The sequence below is a fragment of the Dermacentor silvarum genome, chromosome 1 (assembly GCF_013339745.2).
Source record: "Dermacentor silvarum isolate Dsil-2018 chromosome 1, BIME_Dsil_1.4, whole genome shotgun sequence".
In the NCBI taxonomy this organism is placed as follows: Eukaryota; Metazoa; Arthropoda; class Arachnida; order Ixodida; family Ixodidae; genus Dermacentor; species Dermacentor silvarum.
In genome coordinates this window covers 129,574,573-129,601,240 of record NC_051154.1, presented here as the reverse complement: position 1 = coordinate 129,601,240, position 26,668 = coordinate 129,574,573, and the positions used below count along the sequence as shown (strand labels likewise).

Genomic DNA, 26,668 nt, shown 5'->3' with positions numbered 1-26,668 from the left:
CGCCATTCATATGCTGAATTTTAGAGAAGAAATTTCTCCAGTTCTACTATTGTTAATGCTACTACAATTCATTTTTTTAGACATATTAACAGTGGAATATGACAAAAATATGTTTATGATTATTATTAGAGAAAGTTTTTAAAACAAGGAATCTTTCTAAAGAATCATAAAAAGCATGCTACTTCCAGAACATTGGTCTTCTGTAGCTTTGGACCAAATTGGTCAGAGCTTTCATTATTCCTCTATTACACACTGTAAATTCCAGAAAATTCTGGTATACCAACATTTTTTACACTTTACAGTCCGAGCAACTATGAGGAATGAACCAAAAGTTTCCACAAGCATGCTCCCCTGCCTTGACGGAGGGGTACACTGCTCTGACAGATAGAACCTGTAGTATTGGTGATGTGCTAATTTAAATGTACAAGAACAACAAACAGCCATTCCACTCTGTGAGCGTGGGCTGGCAGCGGAGCTGTAAAAGAACTACGCAAGCGAGTATTTCCGAAAATGAACGTTTATTGACAACGCACAACTTGTTTTCTGTATCTTTGTCGGTAAGGATAATTGCATTAAAGGCCAATTGCAATTAAATTTTGGGCCACATAAAAAGCATAGTTTCAGACAGCTTACAGCAGCCTTCATGCAAAATTTTATGCTTTAAATAGTATGAGTGAATGCGTCAGAAAAGGCTTGCAAAAGCTGATGGCTTTGATACTGAAACTGAAAAGATGCCGCCATTACCACTCGCCAGAAGTGACATGCGACTCAGAACACATGGCTGGAGCCGACGTGCTGGGACTTGCGTCATATCCACTAACCACTAGGTGCATGCGTCATCTGCTCAGGTGCTATTTAATGGCTGCTAATAAGAAAATTAGACAATCGTTAGTTCTGCAGCTTTGCTAAGATTTCTTCAGTAGTATATACTGCTCATTTATTACACCAATTTAACCAAACTGAAATTTTGTTAAAGTTTAATTCAAAACGTGTGCTCTTCTAATGGTATTTCGATGCTGTTTCACATTGGCAATGGTGCGTGATAAACAATGAAGAATAGTACGTGCGAGGTCTCTTTCTGATTGAGAAAGACGCAGGTAAAGACCCAATGAATGCAAAAACAAGCATTTGGGGATCAAGCCAATGGCCACAGTCACGTGTCAGCGTCACGTGTCACTATGAGCGACGTCACAACATATACATGTACGTAGGCACACTTGATGATATACGTCCTCCCCCTGTCTTGGAATGTGGTGCCCGCGAGGAGAAGGGCAAATGGCGTTTAGTTTGAAATTTCAGCTCTTTCTGTGGTGCGTAGGGATGTAACACTTAGCAGAAACGATTGTTAGCGCGCGTTGTATGCACTGCGCTTGTCAGCTCAGAATGGCCAGAGCTGGTGAGGGGCCATTTAAGAGTGGCTAGACCGATTCAACAGCAGCAGAATGTCTGTGGGGAATGATGAACGCTCTGAATGCCTTTCAAAGAGAACCGAAGCAAATGTGGCAAGAATTTGTTAAAAGATTAATGAAGATTGCTGCTCAATCGTCTACAACAAGTGTTCCGAAGCCCTTGGCTTGTCTTATGGCACCTTCCAATGAAAATTTGACAAATGAACCAGGAATGGGGAATGCATCACATCGCAGCAAAATCCCCGTCTCCTCATAACTGAACAAAGGAGCACTAAGTGCAGGTTTGCATGGATTAAATGAAGAAAGCAGCATGCAGACATGCAGGCATAGAAACACACCAGCACAGTAAGAGACATGCATAAAGACATGCTCACACATGCATGCAATAAACTCATCACAGCCAACCAGAAACATCAACAACATACCATGATAAAAGTGCCAAATGAAAATGAATGCCATTATCCTAGCCAACAAAATTTCCAGATGAGCTCATTACTGATACTAAAGGTGCCCTATAGTGGGTGAAGCAGCATAAAATAATGCTCTCCACTGAAGGTCAACATTTTCCTCAGAACTTTATCAGCTCTCGCAAGCCACCTCTGAACTAAGAACAAAAATACTTAATAAGTTCAATTTAAGTACCAAATATTCTGCAAGAAATAAATGCACATTTGAATTAATCACATAAAAATATATAAGAAGCGATAGTTTCAATTCGTATTCAAAAAATCAAATACATAATTGTTTTAAGAGTAGAGTCCCCCCTTGACAGTGTGGGGACGTCCAATCTTTTGATTGTTTGCACTACTGTGTTGTCGTTCCTTTGACCCAAGAGCACATTTGAGACCCAACAGAAGCATTAGTTCCATTTGTAACTCTGCTGGTAAAGGAAAAGTTAGGCTTACACATCAGTCTAAGTGATCAATTGCAAAGACAAATAATAACAATACTAAATATCACAGTGATTACTGTATTGACAGAAAAGAGTCTCATGAAATGGCCTGTGAGGACTTGCTTTGTCAGGTTGAAGATACTTTAATCAAGCCACAAATATGGTTAAATACATTGTGAATCCTTCATGAACAAAGACTAAAGACTTTCAGCTACTGTAATGACGTACCTCACATAAGCCATTAAGAATATATGAAATACTCTTTCAATGTGCAAATGCACTCTACACTTCTTGGTTGCATATATATACAGGGTGTTTCAGCGAACACTTTCAAAATTTATTTAAGGTTACCTGTGGCAGATAGCCCAATTCTAGTTAATGAGCTGGTCTACTCGAAGCGGCGGACATTATTTGCGCAGAAATTGAGATGCATAATCGACTGATTCATAAAAATTCACTAATTAAGTTTTTAACTAATTACCTGATGGCCCATATTGTAATCTACAAATTGTAGCCGTGGAGTTCGCAAGGCGGATCCACTTGGAACGAATTCCCAGGATGACACCGCTTTCGAGATATTAATTCCCGAACTTTGCGAAGAAATGCATTGGCGTTCCAGTTAGTTTCTTAAGAAAACGTCGCTTTATGCATTGAAGCACAAAATTAACTGGAACGCCAATGCATTTCTTCGCAAAGTTCGGGAATTAATATCTCGAAAGCGTGTCATCCCGGGAATTCGTTCCAAGTGGATCCGATCGCCTTGCGAACTCCACGGCTACAATTTGTAGATTACAATATGGGCCATCAGGTAATTAGTTAAAAACTTAATTAGTGAATTTTTATGAATCAGTCGATTATGCATCTCAATTTTTTGCGCAAATAATGTCCGCCTCTTCGAGTAGACCAGCTCATTAACTAGAATTGGGCTATCTGCCACAGGTAACCTTAAATAAATTTTGAAAGTGTTCGCTGAAACACCCTGTATATATATATATATATATATATATATATATATATATATATATAAAATGCAACATACATGGAGGAAGAAAAAAAACTATGGAGGGCATGTCAAGCAGCCAGCCTTCACAAGTTGATCCCTTCGAACATGCCACAGTGGCTCAGGAGTTGCAGCATTTTCTCTTGCTAAGCACAAGGTAGCGAGTTTGATACCTGGCCACCACGTCAGCCTCATTCCATTTTTCAAGGTGCAAAATGCTTGCGTACTCGGATTAAGGTGAATGTTAAGCACCAATGTTTGTCACAAATAATCCAAAGCCCACAACATCTAAAGTAGTCCAGATGTTGCTTGGGTAATTTGAATCCCATCTATCAACCAATCAACATCTTTTTTTCTGTCTCCTTCCACACGTTGCCTGACATGTGAAAAGACCATGATGACACTGAAAAAATAAAGATCCCAAAGAAAACATGGAGAGAGACGAGAGCATAACACTGCATGGCCATCCTTTGCACAGCAACCACCTTGAACACCAATGCACTTGACATCAGGCCCTCCTGCTCTGTATTTGCTATTACTTGGATGCAGCACTGTCATTTAAAGGTCAACTTTCATGATTTTTTGAGATTAACAGAGCTCCACGTATTTATACTATGTGTTCTTTTTGGCACTCTGATCATCCGTGCCTAATGGTACGACTGAAAGTTAATTTCACTGAAAATGAATTTTGCAGATTGTCATACATGCTCCTGTCTCACACCTGCAAATGTATGTTTGTTTACTGGCTGCCCTGTGCTAGCTGACATCAGCACCTACTTCATGAGCAGACGACGATGACCAAGGAGCAGGTGCCTGCCAAGTAATGCCAGTGAGCACACCTCTTTTCTGCTTAATCAGACAATAATTTCTGCTTAATCAGACAATAAATCAAGACGTAAAACCTGTACATATAATGTCGGCTCATAGGTATTGCTTTCGATCTCTTAATGGAATAGCACATGATATTGGATGGCTTCTTTGATTTTCTTAAATTTCTTATGCCTATTTGGGCTTGATGGAAGCTTATGGGCTCACAAAACCAAACTATGATAGACATTTGAAGGAGGACACTGTGCCAGTGCTCTTTGCATTCACGAAGGGCAGGCCTCACCACACAACGTGGTTCTCCAAGCTATCAAGTTCAGTATCGGTATCAATATTTTATTTTTGATAATTAAAAATTATTTACAAGCTTCTAAGCAAATCGGTCCACTTTACGTGTGACAGGAGGATCTATGCAGTTTGAAAAACTACTTATCCTAACATGACCAAAAAAAGAACGCTGGAATTGACTATAATGCTCCTTCCCAAAGTTCACCTACGAATGAATGCTATGCAATATTTGACACTGTACCATAATCGCAAATTGTGGCCAAATCCAGATTTTTTGTTTTCAAGAATGCTCAGTACCTTTACTAACAATGCTCAACAGAACTGAAATGTAGTAAGAACTGAAAAGAGTTCAAATGTCTTTTTTTTTTTTTCAGTCCTCATTCAAACAAGACCTGTGCTCCATTGAACAGCTTCAGATACTATGATACAGCAAGGTGCACTCATTAGTAGCCTGCACAGAGGAACACGCAAGCATTCATAACACACTCCATGCATCAATCGTGAAATCACGCTTCTGCATATACCAAATGTTGCATAAATAAGGAGTGCCAGATATCCACAACTTTTTTTGGTTAAACTGTTGGCTCGTTCACACTCAAATTTCATGTACCGGTGGCATTTCACGGTGGATCCATTTTAATATACCACAGTGGGTGCCTTACTTGTCTGTTTTGTCCAGAAGAAATCAGAAGTATGCATCACTGATGGTGATGCCAAGCAGTAAGTGTAGAATTTATGGAAACAGAAACATGGCACCATGTGTCACAGTAATGGTGAAACAAGGTCTGCACCACTGTTCCATTCCCACAAATTCTACACTTTTTGTTGCATTACAAAACAGGCAAGTAAGGCACTCACACATGGTACGTATTAAAATTAGGATTAAGCTTATTCAAATAGTGAAATTCCTAATTGAATCTAATACAAATATATTTGATAAAAATTACCTTTGAATATCAAATTGAATGCCACATATTTTCTCATTTCTAAACAAAGTGAAATATAAAGTTTGCATGGAGTCTTTTTGGTAAAAGAAAGGACTATTCACATTATTTGATACATGCATGTAATGCCCTTTACAAGTGAACGTCCAGTCCCCAACTGAAGGGCTTGTAAATAATGAACTGCTTTCAGCTATCTGGTGTACCATGAAAATGAAAATAATGAAATAAAGAAACAGCATGTCATGAGATGCACATTAAGTGTTGTGCTCATTGAAGGAGATAAGTGTAATGTGTACTACAGCACTGCACATTATTTTATAAAGGAATGCAGGCATGGTGAGAGTAGTCAAATAATAAACTACTTTGCTTAAGCCGACACAACAAATTCATAGGCTGTATAGGCAAGGCATGCTTATTGAATGACTGGAAATTATTTTGCAGAAGTTAGCCGCTTCACGCATTTGCTCAGGAACTCTGTGCAACATCAGCAACTGTCCTTCAGGATAGTCACTTGGAATAGTCCCCACTTAAATCAGTCTTGCTCTTTGTGTTGCTATCTCTTACACTTGAACAAAAATGAATATCCAACAATTTCTAAAGGTGAATTCTAGAATCGAATACGAATCGAATAGCAAAGAAGATTCAATACATATTTGAAATTTCAGTCATTCGCACATCCCTATTCTGTACTTGTTGCTACTTTTAATTCATAGTATGTGCCTATTAACCCTTTTCCTTACCTTTTTACCTGCCACCACTACCTGAAAGAAGACGAAAGACAAGTCTCCACACAGAGACGCTATGAGTGATGGGCCAGAAAAAGAGCTTCGCATCTATGAGACAGCCTAATGAGAGAGACAGCTGAAAGATATTTGGTCATTACGATTTCCGAACATAAAACACAGTAAAATCGGAGTGAAAACTAACAGCTACCAAGCAACCAACTGTTAGGATTCGTACATGCACAATTGAAAGCACATCACCCCATGAATCAGAATCTTTGCATGCTGGTGCAGAAGGCAAACTGCTTGCACTGGATAACAAGTAATTACAGATAAGTTTCAGCCAGAGCTGTCATGCCCAGAGCTAGAGTTCACCTCGGTGGTTCACAGTTGAGACCAGTCTACCTGCACAGTGGATAGTTGCAATTCAGGGTCCAGGGAACTGAGCCCGACCGGAACCACTGAAGTGTTGTGCCAGACGCAAAGAGGGAAAATGTGAAGAAGCAATAAAACACCAATCTGAATAAAGGAAGTTGGGCAATGGCATGTCCCACAATAGCACATAGCTAGCTATTCCATTGATAGACAATAGATCATTACAGGCAAACCCTCAAATAAGCAAAGTTCCATTAAATAAATACTTTAATGATCTAGTCCATTCCCACAGAATGCTTCCACTAACGATTATATACCTTTTCCTCTATCCAGTGAAATAATTCTGCACTACAGTTTAAACTTATAGAAACCTCTGCACGTCCTGTGTGCACTTTAGCAGACTGTGCAAGAAAGCACAGACACAGTGAGTAAAATGCATCGCTGTTCCATTTACTATCCCAAGGTCATGTTGGTGATTACACTGCCTCTATATATACTCAACACATTAAAAAAAAATCAAGCCTTGTACACTGACAAGCAACAGCCAAATCTTGCAATGTCTGTTTGATCAATTGCCACTGTCAACAAATGGTGACGAGTCTGTAGCCCACAAGACAAGGAGCACGTTTTTGCACGCAGTTTGTGCACATGAGCACCAGCATGTCAAAGTTTTCACACAAGTTGTTGTGTTCTTGCACATGCTCCCCAGTTACACTGTTAAAAGGAAGTGTGTGCAAATAGTGCTCCCCAGGACTGACTGGTTAACCAGTGGCCTGAAACACATGAGGCACACCAAGATCAGACTACTTAGGCATTTTGGCATAGCACCGTTATCAGCAACCAGACTGGTTTCAGCACAGCGCAAGTAACTTCAACATTTCTAGGCATGAAACACATTATGTTCGAACCAAAATGTCATTTTTAACTACCCACTGGTGCAGTGGATGCATATTACTGCACACTTCATGTGACCACACAGCATGCTTGCACAAACTCCTAACACAAGAAAAACAGTTAAAAGAAAGAAGAAAAGAAAGCAAGAAAACAATTCATGTGGTCCTGTATTATCATGGCTCGCTTCATCTTAGGTGATGGATTTAGACATTAAAGACATCACACCACACCACATCAGCTTCACGCTCATACCATAACAGCACTGCTTTGGTTATACTTTTCTAGCTCACATGGCAACACAAACTGAATCTGAATGTTTGAAGCGTGTAAACTGGGGTTGATTTTCTAATGTAACCATATTTAAAGATGGCAGTACTCATTCGCTGCATGTTAGCCAACATGACTGTAGCGGACAACTAAAATTTGGCTGCGGGTAGTTTGGCTGCATTAGCATAAAAACTGACAGAATAAGGAGCTTACTTCTTCTGTCAAGATGACTATGCGATTCTCAACTTTTGGCTCCATTTTGCATGTCTCGTGCTCAACGTCTTCAAGCGAAGTCTGCCGCTGGCGAAACAGCCCTCTTCTTGCTGATGCATCAAGGCTGAGGCCTCGCTTCAACGGCGGCTTCGTGGTGACGTCTTCACAAGTTCGCACCAGACTGTGCCTTCAGAGAAATTATTGAGAACAGAACATTCAGTGCCCACCTCCCTTTTCACTTTTCTGTTACCGCGCTTGCACTGTTTTGTTTGAACAATGCCTGAGGTGCTCTGGCAACGTATGCTGATCCATTCAATTACTCTAATACATATAACCTGATTCAGCTTAAGTAGAAATTTTTTTGGTAACAGCATAGAAGCAATAAAAATGCATTGTCAAGTTAACAGTTTTGGGGCACATAATCCAATGATGCAATTAAAATGTATCCTTACTGTGTCATATAGAATCATTGAATTCAATTGAGAGCTTTTCAATAAGCTGCGAGACAATGACTATGGAATTTTTCTACAAGCAACACAATGAACTGTGGGAATGGAAGACTGCATTTTCATTTTTTTGTCATGTCTCGCAATTTCTGGCACATTCGAGAGACTCAAAAAATAAAACTTCAATACGAAATACTGTTGAAACTGGCCTCTAGAGCCTGTCACACTTCCCAAGTGAGACAATGCATAATGTGCAAAATGTGTACCTTGGCTGACCAGTGCACGGAAGTTTTAAATTACAATAGCAATGAAGACTCTGCAAATACAAATGCGTTGCCAGAGTTTCCAATCTGGCAGCTATACTGCTTTAATGATGCCTCAAACTTTCACACATGCTCTGGAGTGCACATCGTTCTGACTCTTATGTTACAGTAATATTGAGCACAGTTGGACTTTTTCCCCATGGTGGTTCTTTTATTTGTGTCTCAGTATGTACAACATACTATGAGAAATTCTTCCTGTCGTCCGGAGTTTTCACCCATATGAGAGCATGCAGTCAAATTCAACCTGATATTCTGTAGAAGCTTGGGTAACAGATTGATCGCTTACTGCTCTAACAGTCTGCAAAATTACCCCATTCTTTGAATCCTGGGGTTTTACATGCCAAAACTAAGATCTGATTATGAGGCATGTCATAGTGGGGGGCTCCGGATTAATTCTGATCACCTGGGGTTCTTTAAGGTGCACCCAATCCATGGGCATTTTTTGCATTCCGTCCCCATCAGAATGTGGCTGCAGCGGACAGAATTGAACCCATGACCTTGAGCTCAGCAGTGCAAAGCCATAGCCACTGGGCTACCGTGCTGGGCGACCTTATTCTTTACTAGGGGTACTAAACACAGCATGTGGAGTCTACAGATTTGTTCAAGGTGCACAGATAGGCCACCTTGCTTTCAATGAGCTGATTAAGCATGCTCAGTCAAATATAAGGAAGGCAGTGAATGTTTCCCATCCTGACAGTTACTGTGTTAAAAGCCTACAAGAATGCAAAAAGGAAAGGAATCAGAAGCTTGCTACAAGGAGTCAAAACAAACACTTCCTGCACGATAAGAGATGAACACATGTTTTACCAAATGACCACTATCCAACATAGCATGGGTCTCCTATGGTTTCCAACTTTCCATCGATCCCCGCAAAATATATGCTAACTTTTTAAAATGCTTCCAGTTAGAGAACTTGAAAACCACGAGCAAGACATATTTTGTCTATTTTAGATCTTTTTACTCCCAGTACTTTTGAGCAATATCACTAACATTCTTTCTGTTTATACATTTCTTGAGTGCTTCCTTAAAATTTCACACGCGGAAACATTGCGAGCAATTATTTCTGCTTTGCTGCCATCCAAAAAATCAATGAGTAAACAATGTTACATTAATCAAGTTATTTCGAAGTCATTTAAATAGAGCGTTATTGAAGTAAAACAATAAAACAAACACCACTGAAAATTTTTATATTTTCAGAGGTAAGGAAAGATTTAAGCTGGTCAATGCTCAAAACGACGATTTATAGTAGGAATCTCAAGACTGGCACGAATTTCATCATATTCGTCAAGATGCGATGCTGTTCCAAATATTCGTCTCATGTAGTGCACAAGGAAGGCCTTTGAAAAAATTTATATATAGAATACCAATGTGTTTTGCTGCATAGCTTGGAGATAACTATCCTGAAACTGGTGCTTGCCTCGAAATTTCTGGTAACTTGAACACTAAGCAAGTCAATGCTGCAACTGCTACACATTCCCTGAAAATATTAAATTTAATTGGCAACTTTAATTATTGAAACTTATTTCTGCATATTGCTCACATTCTGATGGCCTATGATAACAAATAATTTGTAGCCGAAAAAATGATTTTTTTTTTATCCCTACTGTTTATTTTTTTTCACCTCAAGTGAAACTCAAGGTAAGGATAGCATTTCAAAAATAATCACAAAACCCGTATATAGAGAGAAGTATTAGGCAGCTAGATTGTTAAGATTATCTAGAGAATACTCTTGAGTAATTAATGTGCTTGCAAGCACATGTTTTTTTGTTTTAGTGTGCTTCTACTACGTACCTATATACGTATTTCCAAGGAAAATATTCTTACTGAAGAGTTGTGCTTGGAACCTAAAATAACATGGATAAGTACTGTTTACGTAGTAACACAGACTTCTGAACCCTTTCTGCCCGGGGATTTTTTACATGAGCACACATTTATTTTTTTTCTTCCTTTGCATTTTAGGTAAAATATGAGGTGTATTCAAAAAGAAACCAAACTTTTGAAACAGTGCGCCAACCGGCAGAGGGAGCGTGCTGCGGCTACTGAGCGCATGTAGCGGCAGGTTTAGACAACAAACTGCCATTTGCCGCGTTTCGCTCTGGCCATTAGTTGGCGAGCTACAGCCGCTGAAGTGAGCACATGAACAAGCTGTTCTTCGGAATGGTGCCTAAGTGACAATGAAGGAATTGGAAGAACAGCATGTGTGTGTGAAGTTCTGCTACAAACTTGGGAAAACTTTCACAGAGACATTTCAGTTGCTTAGCCAAGCGTACGGGGAGGATTGTATGAGTTTCACGCACTGCTATGATTGGTTGAAGCGTTTTGAAGACGAAAGAATGTCGGTCGGTGATGATCCCAAGCCTGGACGACCTTCCACATCCACAGATGATGACCACGTCGAGAGACTTCTAACTCGTCAAATCGTCATTTGACCGTTCGAGAAGTCGCTGACGAAGTGGGTATCGGCGTAGGATCATGTCATGAAATTTTGAGAGACAAACTTGGGATGCGTCATGTCAGTGCAAAATTCGTGTCGCGATTGTTGACTGACGAACAGAAGCAGACCCGTGTTGAAATCAGCCAGGAACTGCTCGCCGCTGCCAATGACGATAAAAACTTTCTTCAAGAACATCATAACAGGCAATGAGACATGGGTTTATGGCTATCATGTTGAAACGAAAGTGCAGTCATCAAAGTGGGTGGCCAAAGGTTCTCCTCGGCCAAAAAAGCACGCATGAGTGGGTCAAAAATGAAGGTGATGTTGGTTGTGTTTTTTGACTGCAAAGGCACTGTCCATCAGGAATTTGTGCCACATGGTCAGACGGTAAACAAAGAAGTTTACCAGGGAATCCTAGCATGTTTGAGAGATTCTGTGCGCAGTAAGAGGCCTGAATTGTGGGAAATCAGGCTTGGATGTTGCATCATGACAATGCCCCAGCTCACGCGTCGCTCCTTTGTCTGCAGCTACTTAGCAAAACACCACACTCCTGTTGTGCCCCACCCACCATATTCCCCAGACCTAGCCGCCCCCAGCAGACTTTTTTCTATTCCCCAAGCTGAAAACCACCTTGAAAGGACGTCGTTTCCAAACCGTAGAGGAGATCCAGGACAATGCGAGAAGGGACCTGCGCGCCATTCCAGAAAGTGCATTCCAGGAGGCTTTCCAAAAATGGAAGAAAAGATGGGAAGAGTACATTGCCAGTAGAGGGGACTACTTTGAAGGGGACAACACTTAAAATGTTGTACCATAAGCAGTAAAGGTGTTATAACAAAAGTTCGGTTTCTTTTTGAACACACCTCGTAATACTCCAGATACACAAACTGTTTCAATATATAGACCGTTTTATCGGCAAGGAGGAACGTAGCCTTGAGGCAGCACGCCACGCCACTCTCCTCCTCGCACTGGTATGTGCCAATTGCCATTTCTCCCAGCGGCAACTGGGAACGGCAGCGGTGTCATTGCGAATGAGTGCTATTGTAATGTGTTTCGTCTGTGATTGCTGCGATGTCAGATGACTCAAAGTCAACGGGCTACCACTCTGCTGTATTCGGCTGCAAAAATAACTTTCGGAAGCAAATGTGATGCGCATCTTCAGCCGTGGCGACTCCGTGAACTCCGCCGCTGCGGTTGCAGACAAGCGTCGGCTTTCCGATTGCAAGCATAAACAGAAAGCACTCGACGCCATCAGTTTCGTCGCGAGTATGTTCAAAGAATTTTGTTTCCAGTGTGCACAAAGCGACGAACTCAGCACCTATGATCAAACTGAGATATGAATGAAAGGTGTGCATTCAAGTCGGTGAACTAGTGCTAATGAATGAAGTCGACTAATTCTTCGTGCACGCACATTAAAGTTATTCTGTTCAAATGTGTTCTAAGATTATCATGCTTGGCAACCAACATTCCGGTGGAAGTTGACCGGGAACGTATTATGAAAACAGTATATGCTAACGACGAAAATAAAGGTGCATTCTTTTTCATTCTGAAGCCAAAGCCCTGCTTACTGTGTGCTGGCCACCTCTAGTTCACATGGGCTCTCATCTGCTTCCGAATCTCGCCGGCAAGCTGCCTGGCCAATGCATCGCACACTGTAGTACTTCCGAAAATAAAGTTGCTGTTGCATATAGTAGTTTTCTGTTTACCAGCTCTCTTTGAGTTGGCGTGGTGCCCTTGCACAGGCACCACTCGAGATGTAAGAATGTGCATATTCTTTCAGCATGTCACATGCGTCTGGTTATTCACGGCATATTTTGGGACACTGGCACCATGTCATTTTATTAAGTATGTCAAGGTGTTTATTGACAGGATTGAGAGGTCGAACTCGGTGCGGCAGTCAGAACCCTGCGAGCAGTCAGGACAAGCCCCGTGCGTAAAAGCGCTGGTGATGCGCCTGACTAACCGGCACTTCTTCTTCGTCATATTTTATACGCCGGAGATGCACCTGGCTAACTGGCACTTCTTCTTCGTTACATTTGTCTCCCGGAGAAAAAGACGCCATCCTGGCATAACATACGGTAACATAGAGGGATCGTAGAAGGGCTTGAGTCGATCTACGTGAACAGTTTCGCGACCGCGACTGGCGCTGATCAGAAGACGGTGACACAGGCTCGACGACATAATTCACGGGGGAAGTTTGTGCAATTACACGGTAAGGTCCATGATATCTTGGGAGCAGCTTAGAAGAAAGGCCGAGGAGCTAAAGGCTGGAACCCACAGCCAAACCAATGAATCGGAAGGGAAGCTTGGGGGGTCAGAGCCACCACGACGAAGCTTCTGTTGTGTCTGATCTGCGGTGGTAAGACAACGGGCGAGTTGTCTGCATTCTTAAGCATGCTGCGCATCTTGAGATACAGGAACACATTCCGATGAATCAGGCTGGTAGGGTAGCATGGTATCGATGGTGCAGGAAGGTTCACGGCCGTACAGTAGGAAAAACGGAGAAAAACCAGTGGTAGCTTGAGTGGCAGTATTATAGGCGAACATGATGAACGGAAGCACAGCATCCCAGTTGGAATGGTTGGACGCGACGTACATGGCGAGCATGTCGCCAAGAGTACGGTTGAAACGCTCTGTCAGCCCGTTCGTCTGTGGATGGTATGCGCTAGTGGTCCTGTGGATGATGTGACACTCCTTCAGAAGTGACGTCACGACTTCAGATAGAAATGAGCGGCCTCGATCACTGAGAAGTTCCCGAGGGGCTCCGTGACGAAGAACAAAATGCCGCAGTATGAAGGATGCAACATCTTGGGCAGTTGCAGATGGAAGTGCAGCGGTTTCTGCATAGCGTGTGAGGTGATCCACTGCAACGATAATCCAGCGGTTGCCAGCACCAGTAGAAGGAAGCAGGCCGTAAAGGTCGATTCCGACCCGATCAAAAGGATGGGATGGGCAAGGAAGCGGCTGCAAGGGTGCGGCAGTGGAAGTAGGGACCGACTTTCGGCGCTGGCAGTCGAGGCAACAGCCGACATACTTGCGAACGAACTTGTACGTGCCAGGCCAGTAATACCGGAGCCTAAGGTGGGTGTAGGTCTTTAACATGCCACCGTGTGCACATTGGAGATCAGTGTGAAACGATGCGCACAAATCAGCCCGAAGATGACGCGGTATTACTAGGAGCCATCGTCGACCCTCAGGGAGATAATTGCGACGGTAGAGGAGTTGGTCGCGAATAACAAAGTGATGCGCCTGCCGCCGTAGAGTCCTAGACACCGTAACAGTGGTAGGATCAGAGAGAAACTCCAAAAGCGAAGAAATCCACAGGTCTTTGCTCTGCTCAGAGCGCATGTCATCGATGGCAAGTGCTGAGAGGACAAAGTTGAGTGGGCAAAGACTGTCAGGATCAGGGTCCGGTCATACTGGTGAGCGGGAGAGCGCATCGGCGTCGGTGTGCTTGCGTCCAGAGCGGTACACAACCTGGATGTCGTACTCTTGCAAACGGAGTGCCCAGCGTGCGAGGCGGCCAGAGGGGTCTTTCAATGAGGAGAGCCAGCACAGCGCATGGTGGTCCGTTACGACATCAAATTGGCAGCCGTATAAATAAGGTCGAAATTTCGTAAGGGCCCAGAGTATGGCTAAACACTCCTTTTCTGTAACAGAGTAGTTTAGCTCCGACTTTGTCAGCGTGCGGCTAGCATAAGCAACGACGTATTCCTCGAGACCACTTTTGCCTTGGGCAAGAACTGCCCCAAGGCCGACTCCACTAGCATCTGTATGGACTTCAGTTGGGGCATCGGGGCCAAAATGCCGCAGAATAAGAGGCGAGGTGAGCAGATGGCGAAGGGTCGTGAACGCGTCATCGCATGCTTTCGACCAGGCGGATAGAGCATTGTCTCCAGCTAGCAGTTGAGTCAAAGGGGCGATTATCATGGCGAAGTTCTTCATAAAGCGGCGAAAATAGGAGCAGACGCCGACGAAACTGCATAGTGTCTTCAGATTAGTGGGCTTGGGGAACTCGGCAACTGCACGGAGTTTTGCAGGATCCGGAAGCACGCCTTCTTTGGATACGACGTGGCCTAAGATGGTAAGTTTACGAGCAGCAAGGAAGCATTTTTTGATGTTAAGTTGCAGGCCAGCCTTAGACAGCTTAATACCTCTCTTAGTCGTTGGAGGTGAGTCAAGAGATCAGGTGAGAAGACAACGACATCATCTAGGTAGCACAAACACGTGTGCCACTTGAGACTGCGCAAGATACTGTCCATCATACGCTCGAACGTAGCGGGTGCATTACATAGGCCGAATGGCATGACATTAAATTCATATAATCCGCCCGGTGTAATGAAGGTGGTTTTAGAGCGGTCAGCCTCTGCCATGGGGACTTGCCAATATCCAGACCACAAGTTCAAAGGAGGAAATAACTCGGCACCTTGCAAACAGTCAAGAGCATCGTCTATGCGCGGTAGGGGATATAGGTCATTGCGCGTAATTTTGTTAAGATGTCTGTAATCAACGCAGAAGCGAATAGAACCATCTTTCTCTTTTACGAGGACAATAGGCGATGCCCACGGGCTATGGGACGGCTGAATCAAGCCACACCGAAGCATATCGCTCACTTGTTTGTTGATGACGCGGCGTTCAGAAGCTGAGACACGGTAAGGACACTGCCGGAGTGGGGCGTGTGAACCGGTGTAGATGCTGTGCGACACTGTGGTGGTGCGGCCGAGAGAATGTTGATGGCAGTCGAAGGAGGCGGTAAATTCGCGTAGCAGGCTGACAAGTTGCGTGCATTGTGTGGTTGTCAAATCACCGGAGATTGACGGATGGAAGCACTCCAACGGCGGTCGAGTCGCATTGTCGAGCGTGGCGAGGGATGTCGAATGTGCGGTGTCGGGAGCATCTAAGAGCATTGAAGAATCCACAATTTGAGCGTAACCAAGGCACTCTCCGCGATGCAAAGTAACCGGCAGGAAAGACACATTGCACACACACATCACACCACAGGCCAGCACTGATGGCGATGACGGCAAAGGGCAACGGAAGGGAACGGCGACAAGCAAACAAGTCACATGGCGTGAATAAGACGGTTGCGTCACATGCAGATACGCAAGATACAGAGACGACGACGGCGGACTGAGGAGGGATATCGGTAACTTCGGCCAAAAGCATTTTTGTAGGCGTCACAGGATCTTGGTCCGTGGCTGCAGCGGAAGGAAAAGACAACTCCACCTCGGCGCGGGCGTAGTCAATGATGGCATTGTTAGACGAAAGGAAATCCCAGCCTAGAATGACATCGTAGGAGCAGGACGGCAGGACAACGAACTCAATGACAGTGAAGAGATTCTGCGATTACAACACGTGCAGTGCAGGCTCCCAAAGGTTCGACAAGCTGTGCGCTCGCAGTACTCAAATACAGTCCGGAAAGCGACGTCGTTACTTTTCCTATCTGGTCGGCAAAGTCCTGCGCGTAACACCGAGATTGCTGCGCCCGTTATCGACCAGTGCGAATGTTGGAATCCCTTCGACGTATACCTCAATTACGTTGCAGGGGTGATTTCGAGGCCTTGGGTAAAGCGAAGGGGACGCAGTTCTCGCCTTGGGAACTGCGACACTTAGTTTTCTTGAGGCAGAGGGCTTGGCCGGCGTCTCATCGGTGAGATGGAACGGCGGCATGGGGATGGCGAACGACAAGTAGTGTAGGGAACAGGGGTTTCATCTGGCAGCACAGGGGATTGTAGCTGTCGAGGGGCGTAACTGTTCATGGGTTGGCGGTAATCATAAGTAGGCTGCATAAGGCGTCGACAAAAGCGGGCAACGTGTCCCGGAATACCACAATGGTAGCAAATTGGGCGGTTGTCGGCTGTGCGCCAAGGATTTGGCTGGCGTGGTAGCTGTGGTGCAGGCGGCAAGAAGGGAATCGGGGGCGGTCGTGCAACAGCTTGGAGAGGTGGACGTGGAACGAAGGGCGGCCTTGCAGCGACGTCAGCGTATGTCAAGGGCGCCGCGACTGGAGGCGGTTGAATAGCAGCTGGCAGGCATTCAGCGACTTGCTCCTTGATGACGGTCTATAACCCCTGTGTCAGTGGGGAGTATGGTTGCGCATTCGTAAAGGGCACCAGGGAAAGCTACCGAGCAACTTCTCGCACGAACTCCTTTATCTGGTGCATTAGAGGCGACTCGTGAACACCTAGCGTCAGACCTGAGAGAGGGGCGAATTCTGAAGGCGGATGTCGTGTGACAACTCGCTGCCTTCGAAGTTGGTCGTAACTTTGACACAGCGCAATGATGACAGACACTGTGGTTGGGTTCCGGACGACCAACATCTGGAAGGCGTCGTCCTCAATTCCCTTGAGGATATGCCGGATCTTATCGGCGTCTGGCATCGTTGCGTCGACTCTGTTGCACAGATTAACGACGTCTTCGATATAGCTGGTGAAATTCTCACCTGGTTGCTGGGCGCGTCCACGCAGGCGTTGTTCGGCCTGAAGTTTACATACACCAGGACGACCAAAGACTTCCGTGAAGTTGGTCTTGAACGCCAACCATGTCGAGATGTCGGATTCGTGGTTACGATACCACAAATGTGCAACGTTGCTCAAGTAGAAAATTACGTTGTTGAGCTTTTCCCTATCGTCCCAGTGGTTCTGCCTGCTGACTCTGTCGTACGAGGCAAGCCAGTCCTCGACGTCCTGATCACCGGTACCCGCAAAAATCGCAGGATCCCTCTGACGCTGCACGCCAGGACAGATGACAGTTGGTGCCGTGACTGCAGCTTGTTGGGCTGGATCATCAGGCATGGTTCGAGAATGCTGGGCTGGATCGTCCGGCATGGGCCGAGATGATTGAAGGGTTCGGCTTCGAAGTTCCAGCATTGATGGAGTCGTACCCCGCACTCTCCACCAAATGTCAAGGTGTTTATTGACAGGATTGAGAGGTCGAACTCGGTGAAGCTATTTACATAAGAAATTCGAACCACCCACGAGGCTTCCGTACTCACTCGCTTCAGGCTTGCCAATGCTCCGCGGGCGCTAGGCCTCGCTCTCCCAGGATGCAGACCACGTGGCTCTCGTACCGACGAGTGTACTTCAAAACACTCGCGAAAAGGCTTAGCATGTTGAAAAGTTCAAACACGCTACAGCAACCGTTGCCTCGCTCAAGAAAGCACACCGCCGACACTAGCGATCAAAATCCACGCTAGGACTACGCTTCGGTTGAAACATCTCGAACCGAGCAAAACTTAAAATTATCGGCCGATGCCCCAAGAGGCCCCACGTTGGGCGCCAGATGTGGGGTCTCACACATGTGCCCTTGGGACAAAGGAACGACAACACAGTAGTGCAAACAATCAAAAGGGCATTTGTTTCACCTTTCATACACTAATACACACTAGCCGAATTACAACCAATAGAACATTCACACGGGCGCGCGACAAATCAAGTAAGTCCGACTCACCGCGACCCGATAGCGAGCGAATACGTTCGCCCCATGCTATGACACCATCGCCTAGTCGTTCGCGTGTACAGTCACGCGAACGGTGGCGCGCTCGAACAATCCGTGTTCGTCCATACCGGTGTCCCGCTCTAAGCCTCGCGCGACGGTCGCGCGAAGCGGGCCGGCGCACGCGCGACGCGTTCGTGCGTGTTGGTCGCCGATCCCAAGCCAAAGAGAGAGCGCCTCCGACCTTTTTCTCCCAAGTGACCCCGCCGTTCGGTGGCGCCAGCATCGCGACACTAACGCAGCATCGCGACACTAGCGCAATCTCTCGCAACGCGTCGCAACCACGGCAGGGCTTAGCCACGCAGAGAAGCCGGACTACAGGAGACATGCGGGGAAACCAACATCAGGGGACGCGTGAGAGTCGCGCATCCCCACACCTTCTGGTCCTGTTTATTGTTATGCTTTCAGTTATTCACTGAGAGGTGAGAAAACTTCATTTCAAGTATTAAACTTTTTTAATGTACTGCTTGGCATAAAAAACTAACCAGCCATCACGGTGTTCCAGTGAAGCAGCAATTCCATTTTAAGAGATGAGCTGGTCTTAACCCTTTGTGGCATGAGCATTTACCCACTTTTTGATAGTTCTGGTCAGAAACTACTTCACGCATTTTGGGAACACTGGGCAGAAGGAGTGCTTGTTGAAGAAACGTATAGTGAGCCACTGAATTCAGATTTTTTTTTTTTCTTCCTCAGGCTCTTGTACAGCGTCCTGCCTCCAGTCAACATCACATTGTGGATTACCACTACAAGAACTAGGGGGGGTATTCTGTAAGAGTCCGCACGAGTTCATTCCATAAAACACACTTGGAGAAAACATTGTCATCCTCTCAGTGCTTTGCGCCATGAAATGCGAGTATGAATATCTTTAAGTGTACCATAAAAAAAAGCATGGTGCTCATATACAGATGCTACGAAGTACAATTACCAATAATACAAAAATGAAACAAACAAAAAATCGGCACAGGCATGTATTGGGCACTTACCAACATGTGACCAGAACTGATATTTTCGCATGTTATGAGAGGCCTGACACTTTACCGCAAAGGGTTATGGGCCAAAAAGTTTAAAACACATGCACGCATGCATGGGCACACAAATGCACAACACATAACCACTGTACTGTTCATAATCCACATGTCTTAGAGAGCTTGCTTCTGAGATATCACTAATGAGTTGCAAATCGGCCTTAAAAATCGCCACTTATAAGAGGAGACACAGACCATGTTTTGACAGCCCTCATTTCTTATTTAAATAATCTTTTTACTGTGACTTTTGCAGCTCTTAATGCAACCACAATGTCTCTCAACATAGTGGTTGGATTAAGAAAACTTTTTAAAGCATTACAATGCTGACGGTTTGCTCAGTACAATAAGTCAAGAAAACACAACGTAACATGTGTCAAGAAATCACAATTTTGATGTAAAACATGTTTGTTTCATGCAACTAGACATTCCGTATGCTTAACCCACAGACTCCACACTAAGAAACTAGAGCATGTGACAACTCCCACTATCATGTGCTTGCTATTTCAGCTGTGTTATGAGCCCGCCACACTAGCAATAGTGTTTCCTAACCACTGCTCCGCTACCTTGCAACATCTTGGCCACTCCTAATAGATGGCATCAACACTTGATCCCCCTCCATGAAAGTCAGCAGTAGGGAGCTCAGTGCCCTCCCTGTCAAGGTAGCACCATGGCTGGAGTGAATTTTGTCCCAACATCTTCACAATGACAATGCTCAAACACAGTTAACATGTCCTTCTGCACTTTGAACACCAGATACAAAAGAAATGGTATCATAAGGCCAAAGAGACAAGACATTTCTTCAGCCCTGACTCAGAATTTTTTTTTTTAACAATATTCTTTGTCAATAGCACTATTCACATCAGGCATGCCTTACATGAAACTCTGTACAAACAGCATTTTACTTGCACAAATGACATTTGTACTGCTAATAAAGCATTGTACAGAATTGCAGGTAAAGCAAATTATCAACGTGGACTCATAGTGAGAGTAGCACGATGATGTGACATTGCTCATTCTGATGATGAATCATAATATATGGCCTTTATAGCAAATCTGTATGCACACATGCAAAGGGTGTCAAATTCCAGATAAAACCTAGAGATAATATATACATAAGTATGAAACTGTCATCCTCCAGACATTAAATCTCATCAAACACCTTGACAAAAAGTACTAAAAAGTAAAAACTAGCGTACCGTCGGGACAAGCAGACCAAACTCTGGCGGTGATGGGTGCGGGGGTGGGCAACACCAGTGAGGATGCGGACTGCTTGGAAGTGATTTTGCACCGCTGTGCACAATTCAGGGCTTTCATCCTCTCTCAACTGCCAAAAACACACACATAAAAAACCCACACAAAACAAGTCAAGGCAGGTCTGAATTTTGCTCATACATGTACTGGTGATCTTCGCAACATAGTACAACCGATTCAGTTTCACAGCTCAAGCATGACAATTCTTGATGGAGTATATTCAAAGGCTGGCTTACACACGTGCTGTCACTATTACTGATAAAGCATGCCTCCATCAAAAGCAAACTTAATTACTGCGTCTGAAAAGAATCTCACAATATAGACTTCCATAAATTCAACTCCAGATAATTATAGACTTTTCAGTTAATTTGATCCCAACCGAAGGTCTCAGCCCATTTGTATACATTCCTTATCTTGAAATTGGCGCTCACCACGTGATTCGAACTTCACTATTAAACACACACATGCCTGACCACAATAACTGACTCCACTGACTGCAACATCTGTCTTGATGGCGCTAGGGGTCAATGAATGTGTTGAAGATGTGTTATCTCCCACCTAAAACAATTTTCGGCTTGCTCTAGACAGCCTTCCAAGCAAAATAAGCAGTCACAATGAATCAGTGCTCTATTTACCAGATACAGTGCAGACCGCTTATAACGTAAGTCGCTGGAGTCACGAATATCCGCAATATAAGCGGTACCGCACTGTAACCAAAGCAACAATTTTCAAGGCCCGCACATATGCAAAACATGTGCACCGAGCCGCCACGCGTATGCGACAGTCGAGGAATGCGGCTAGAACGTTTGTATTCAATTTACACTTGAATCTCGTTAATTCGAACCAATTCACGCGGCGGTGCCTCCGACCGGCATTGTTCCGGCACCGCCATAGAGTAAAAGCTTAGGAGAGACCCCTCAATGTCACGCGCGAATGAAACAACAACAACAAAAAAAAAAAACGCGGCGGAAATTTCACCCTCTCTCAAATGGCAAGGTCGCCGATTTTGCGTTGCGCCGGAACACGCGTGTACGTGCCGACGTCTCCGCCACACTACCGTAGCCACGTGTAGAAAATGGCGGTAAACCCTTCTTTCTCCTTTATGCTTCCTCTACTTTCTAGTCATGTGTTGACCTTGCACGCTGCGGCTACGGCGCAGAGGGAAGCAGCGGTGCTGTCCCAGGCCGGCCAACGAAACTGCCCACGCCAGCAAACGCCCGCTTCCCGATAACGGCAGAAAACGAAACTTCGGGGAGCTGGCGCCGGGCCAGCTGAGCGGCGGCACCTGCACGGCGGCGGGCGTGCACGGTGACAGTCGAAAGTGAGGGAGCTATGAGGGCGGGTGAGGGGAGCAACCGAAGCGGCACAGTTGCCGAGGCGAAATCCGCTTCCCTGCCGCCCTCCTCCCTCACATTCCACGGTCTCCGCATTCGCCCTTCGCCGTGATGTGCCGGCATCGCCCGCTCCCTGAAGTTTCGTTTACTGATGTTATCGTGAAGCGAGCATTGGCCGGCGTTGGCAGTTCCGTGGTGCTCGCTCGCTATGCGCGCCGTGATATTCCACGACTCGCACTCAAGATTCTGGTTTCAGCCTCACTGGCTGTTCGTTCGCACCACGTGCTCTTCTCCTCCACTTCGTCTCTCTTCCTCGAGCACTCCTTGGGGCGCCCGTTTGAGGGGAGCGTTCGCTGTCCTCCGCTGACTTCCGTACTCCCAGACAGCCGCACTGTAATCGGTATTTCGTTTCCCGCAACTGCACTATAAGCGATACATGTACACATGGAGTGCTATGGGAAAATTAACGGGAGTCTGAAAAGACCGCACTATATCTGGTCCTGCACTATAAGCGGTTACGTTATAAGTGGTCTATACTGTATTAACACACACCTTTTTCCTAAGAAAATTGTGAAAATTGCCTACACATTACAATCAGATATGAAATTGAAACTGTATTGGCAGAGTTGGCAACGCTGATACGTGCCATGTCAGTGCCGTGTCATCACAAGACTGCAACACATTTTTACATAGGATGACAATAAGGACATGTAGCTTTCAATTTTTAATTATGGAAGCGCATTCAAATGATAAGTTATTTTACTAGTTCAGCTAGTGGTCAAGTGTTTTCGGAGTTCTGGAGACTTGCATGTACGAGACGATGAACTGGTGAAATGGTTAGTCTAGGTGTGGGCCACCACTACCCTGTTCATTAAAGTTGTAGAGTTGTTAAGAAATGTGTAATATCAAATGCAATTGACTGCATCAAGGACAGCATGTTGTGGTCCACGGACAGTGATAAAGAGTTTTCATAGGATGACAACGATGGACATCAAGTGTACATAAATTTCCATTCTGTGAAGGTAAACTCTGCAGTTTTTTTAAGTGCCATAACTGAAAGCATGCTATGTTTCTTTCCTTTTCTTTTTTTCTTGCGTGTTAGAAAATAGGGTGACATTGTTTGCTACTTCGAACCCATAAGAAGTGGGCATGTTAGAAATGGGTAAATATTGCCATATGAAGCAGCAGTGTGTTTAAACATTTTCTTCCAATTTTTTATAAATTCAACCTGCCAGATAATTTGATCAAACTAATTGGTTCTGTCAAGGTCTGATTAACAGAAGTTGACTATCTTCAAATTTAAGAGTACAGTTACAATAGTTCAATGCGTTCAACCGGTCAATGACTGTTTGTGCTCATTCAACATTTGATTAAGGCAATGGGCCAGTCTAATGCAATTAAGACCAGTCTGCCCAACATGTAAACGACCTCAACTAAAAGAAATACAATGAAATCCTGATAATTCGAATAAATGGATAGTTCGAACTGCTCTGTTGGTCCTAGCAAAGCCCTATGTATTATAATAGGGAAAAACTCCCGCAACGGTTATTAACCATGCAACAGTTATTTTGAACTAAATTTCTTGCTCCCGTGGACTGTTTTTCGGACAACCCCCTAGTCAAAGGTGAAGGTTCAATGCTGTCACTAGATACCGTAATGATGCATGCCGCAAAAATGCCGAAGATGTCTGAGGAGCCAATATGGAACCCAAGCAAGCAAGGCAGTGCACGCCCTCCTTTCCCATCTGGCTTAAAAGGAGCAGGGAGGAAAAAGGAGGGGGAGGCTTCTTGCAGCCCATGTCATCGAGTGCTGACGGAGAAAAGATAACGTAATTTTTTCATGTATAATGCGTACCCCCAATTATCACAAACCAAAAAGAAAAATTTCTGCACATATACGTTCCGGAAATAAGTGCATACAACAAAGCTCAAATCTTTGTAAAAACAGTCTGCATTCACGGATGCACGACTCGTCTATGTCGTGTCGTAGCCAAGCGGCTCTGTTCCCCATTTCTTTGGTGACACTGATAATCTTCAGCTTCTGCTACACTACTGCCGTCGAGCGCAGCTCATCGAGATCAGAGTTATGGTTCAGCAGTGCTGCGCGCACTATCGTTAACACCGCCAAAACGCAAAATGGCGATCCAAAAAGAGGGGAGGACCATTAAAGAGGGGAGAAGGGAGCTTCAACAGGCACGGATGAGAAGGGGATCGGGTTTACTAGGAGATAATGAAACTGGTGGTGGAGAACTTTGCTTTGAAGTGTGGCTTCACGGCAGCGTGTGCCGCACTGCTGTGAAGGCACACTTGCAGGCGAAATTTGCATCGATCAGACACTATATATAAAGGGACTCTTCTTAGTTCGAACTCCCATTCTATTTGAATACATTTCCAGTCCCCTTGGAGTTCGAATTATAGAGACTCTACTGTATTATAAACTACTGTGATGTGGCAGTCTACGAACTTGTTAGCATTACATCTGATACAACATCTGTCAAATCTTTTTTCATTCAGCTGCTCTTTCTCCGCACAGGAGCGACTTGACAGATGTTAGGTAAGATGACTACTAGTACTAACAATTTCGTAGAATGGAAGATTGAGGCAGTTAATAAAAGTCTATTAGTTGCAGTTGCTTCTATGTAGGGCACGCTGGCCATTTCCTCCATTGGAGATTGGAGGAGCACAAACGGTCACTGATTGGCAGAATGCCATCTAAGATAATGAAGTTCTATTCACACAAAAAAGAGAAGTGGGTCTTATGGTCAAGGCATGTCATATCATTAACTGTGGCAGCAGCGTGTAAGCCAGCCTTCAATTATCCTTCATGCAGAAGAACTATCACGCTTCAACCGCTCTTGCTTGAGTGCATGTGTGCTCTATGCTGCCTTTGCATGCTTGCATACAAAGATGTTAAAGTATTTTTCTTTCTTTTCTACCAAAGTGTGTTTGGTATTTCAGTTGACAGTCGGTGTTTGTGCTGTCCTTTTCATCTGTATTGCATCTGTGTTTTCCTATGCCTGATTTTACAATCATGAATCCTTACTAACTCGCGCTGCTTTCTATTGTTTTAAGTTCACTACCAAGCCACGCCATTCTATGTTTCCTGAACTTTAGTTTGTTCAAGATACCACAGTACACTGGTGTTAGTGTCTGAGAGGACCTACAGATTTTCTGTGCTTTTATTGTCCATGTTTGGATGTTCTGCGTAACACCCTTATAGGAGCAAAAGAAACTGGATGAATAGAAACATACGCACCAAGACTTCACACTCCTTGAACACATCATAGCCATCTTTTCCCTGAGCAAGATAGTTCTTTGTCACCAATCTATATTTCTAATTTAAACAAAAAGAGAAAAAGAGAGAGGGGCAAGATTTTTCACATCACTTTGGTCATGTTTTCACATTCACATAAGAGGAATGTCATTATTGATCACGTTTCCACATGCATATTAAAAAAAAGTCATTTTTATAAGCTGTGAAGATAACAAATATTTAAGGAAACAATAAAATTACAGCAAAGTGCCATCAACATAAACCTAGCACAAATTCCCACATCCCATACTATCTTCGTTTTTGAATTTGAAACTAAACCAGGGCAAGGGCGTGTTCAGAAGAGGACAGACTTAGGGTAGAGTTCAGACTATTTTTTGTTTTCAGCGAAAATTTTATATGAGGTGGGAAAATGTCTCTGTGCAAAGGAATCAACCTTTGTTTTGCAAGACGCAGCATGAACTTTCAGCAAAAAAATTGTAATTCACTAAAGGTGGAGAAGAGCATTTTTCCGACTTGCAGATTTTACAAGTTTGAAGACCTATCACACCAAAACTAAAACATTGTATAGAAAGTTTTTTCATGGGCCCCGCCATTGCATAGGCAGCCATCTATGGGCAGTTGGCATGCTGGCTTGGGCGAACGCCCATGTTGTATGCTATGGTATACGCTCGGCGGCAGTTTTTCGTTGATTTTTTTCGCACTCTCGCGGTCTATTTGACATGAAATGGCGTCTACTACGTGGGGTATGGTCCTGTGAAGCGTAGTGAAGGAATTTAAGTCTGAAGTAATTAAGCGGCTGGAGTTTCTGCTAGCATGTTAGGGCGGACAGAGCAGCCAGCGCGTGGTGTGCGCGCTTGTTTGAGCTTACAATCAGCCTCGGATATCAGTTAGGTATTTCTGAAAATTCGTTTCACGAATGTTACCTTACTGCAGCATTATCAGCATTGTAATTCTAAGCTCTGGTTTAGCTGCAACGAGTAGTTACGAAACATTTGATGATCCTATAACAGCGTGGGTACCGTTCTGCTGGCGAATAAGTTATGCTGTTTACATTGACAAGCGTTCAAGTTGTTATCTGTAGATACATTGGGTGACTGCCTTGTTTGCTGGGCAAGGTTTCCGCCCACAAATAAAATAGTTTGGTACCGTACAGTGGGAATCACACTTTTCAAGTGGTCGAACGACCAGCTGCAGACTGCGCGAGCTTCCGAGGCAGTACTAAATGCTGTTTTATAGATTCTCTATAGCGCATGGTCCAAATG

General features: G+C 44.3%; 2 protein-coding genes across 2 annotated transcripts in view; both read right to left on the bottom strand.

Annotated features, from left to right (window-relative positions):
- Positions 1-26,668, bottom strand: part of LOC119436024 (cytochrome c oxidase subunit 4 isoform 1, mitochondrial) — a 480,308-nt gene that overhangs the window by 32,149 nt on the left and 421,491 nt on the right. The gene's annotated exons all lie outside the window — the stretch shown is intronic.
- LOC119459099 (trifunctional nucleotide phosphoesterase protein YfkN-like) overlaps positions 1-26,668 on the bottom strand; it is a 91,583-nt gene that overhangs the window by 3,305 nt on the left and 61,610 nt on the right. The window contains exons 10-12 of the mRNA XM_049668777.1: positions 25,389-25,466; positions 20,745-20,872; positions 7,830-8,016 (exon numbers count right to left, since the gene is read on the bottom strand). Coding sequence (XP_049524734.1) covers positions 7,830-8,016; positions 20,745-20,872; positions 25,389-25,466 — 393 coding nt within the window. The remainder of the gene's footprint in view (positions 1-7,829; positions 8,017-20,744; positions 20,873-25,388; positions 25,467-26,668) is intronic.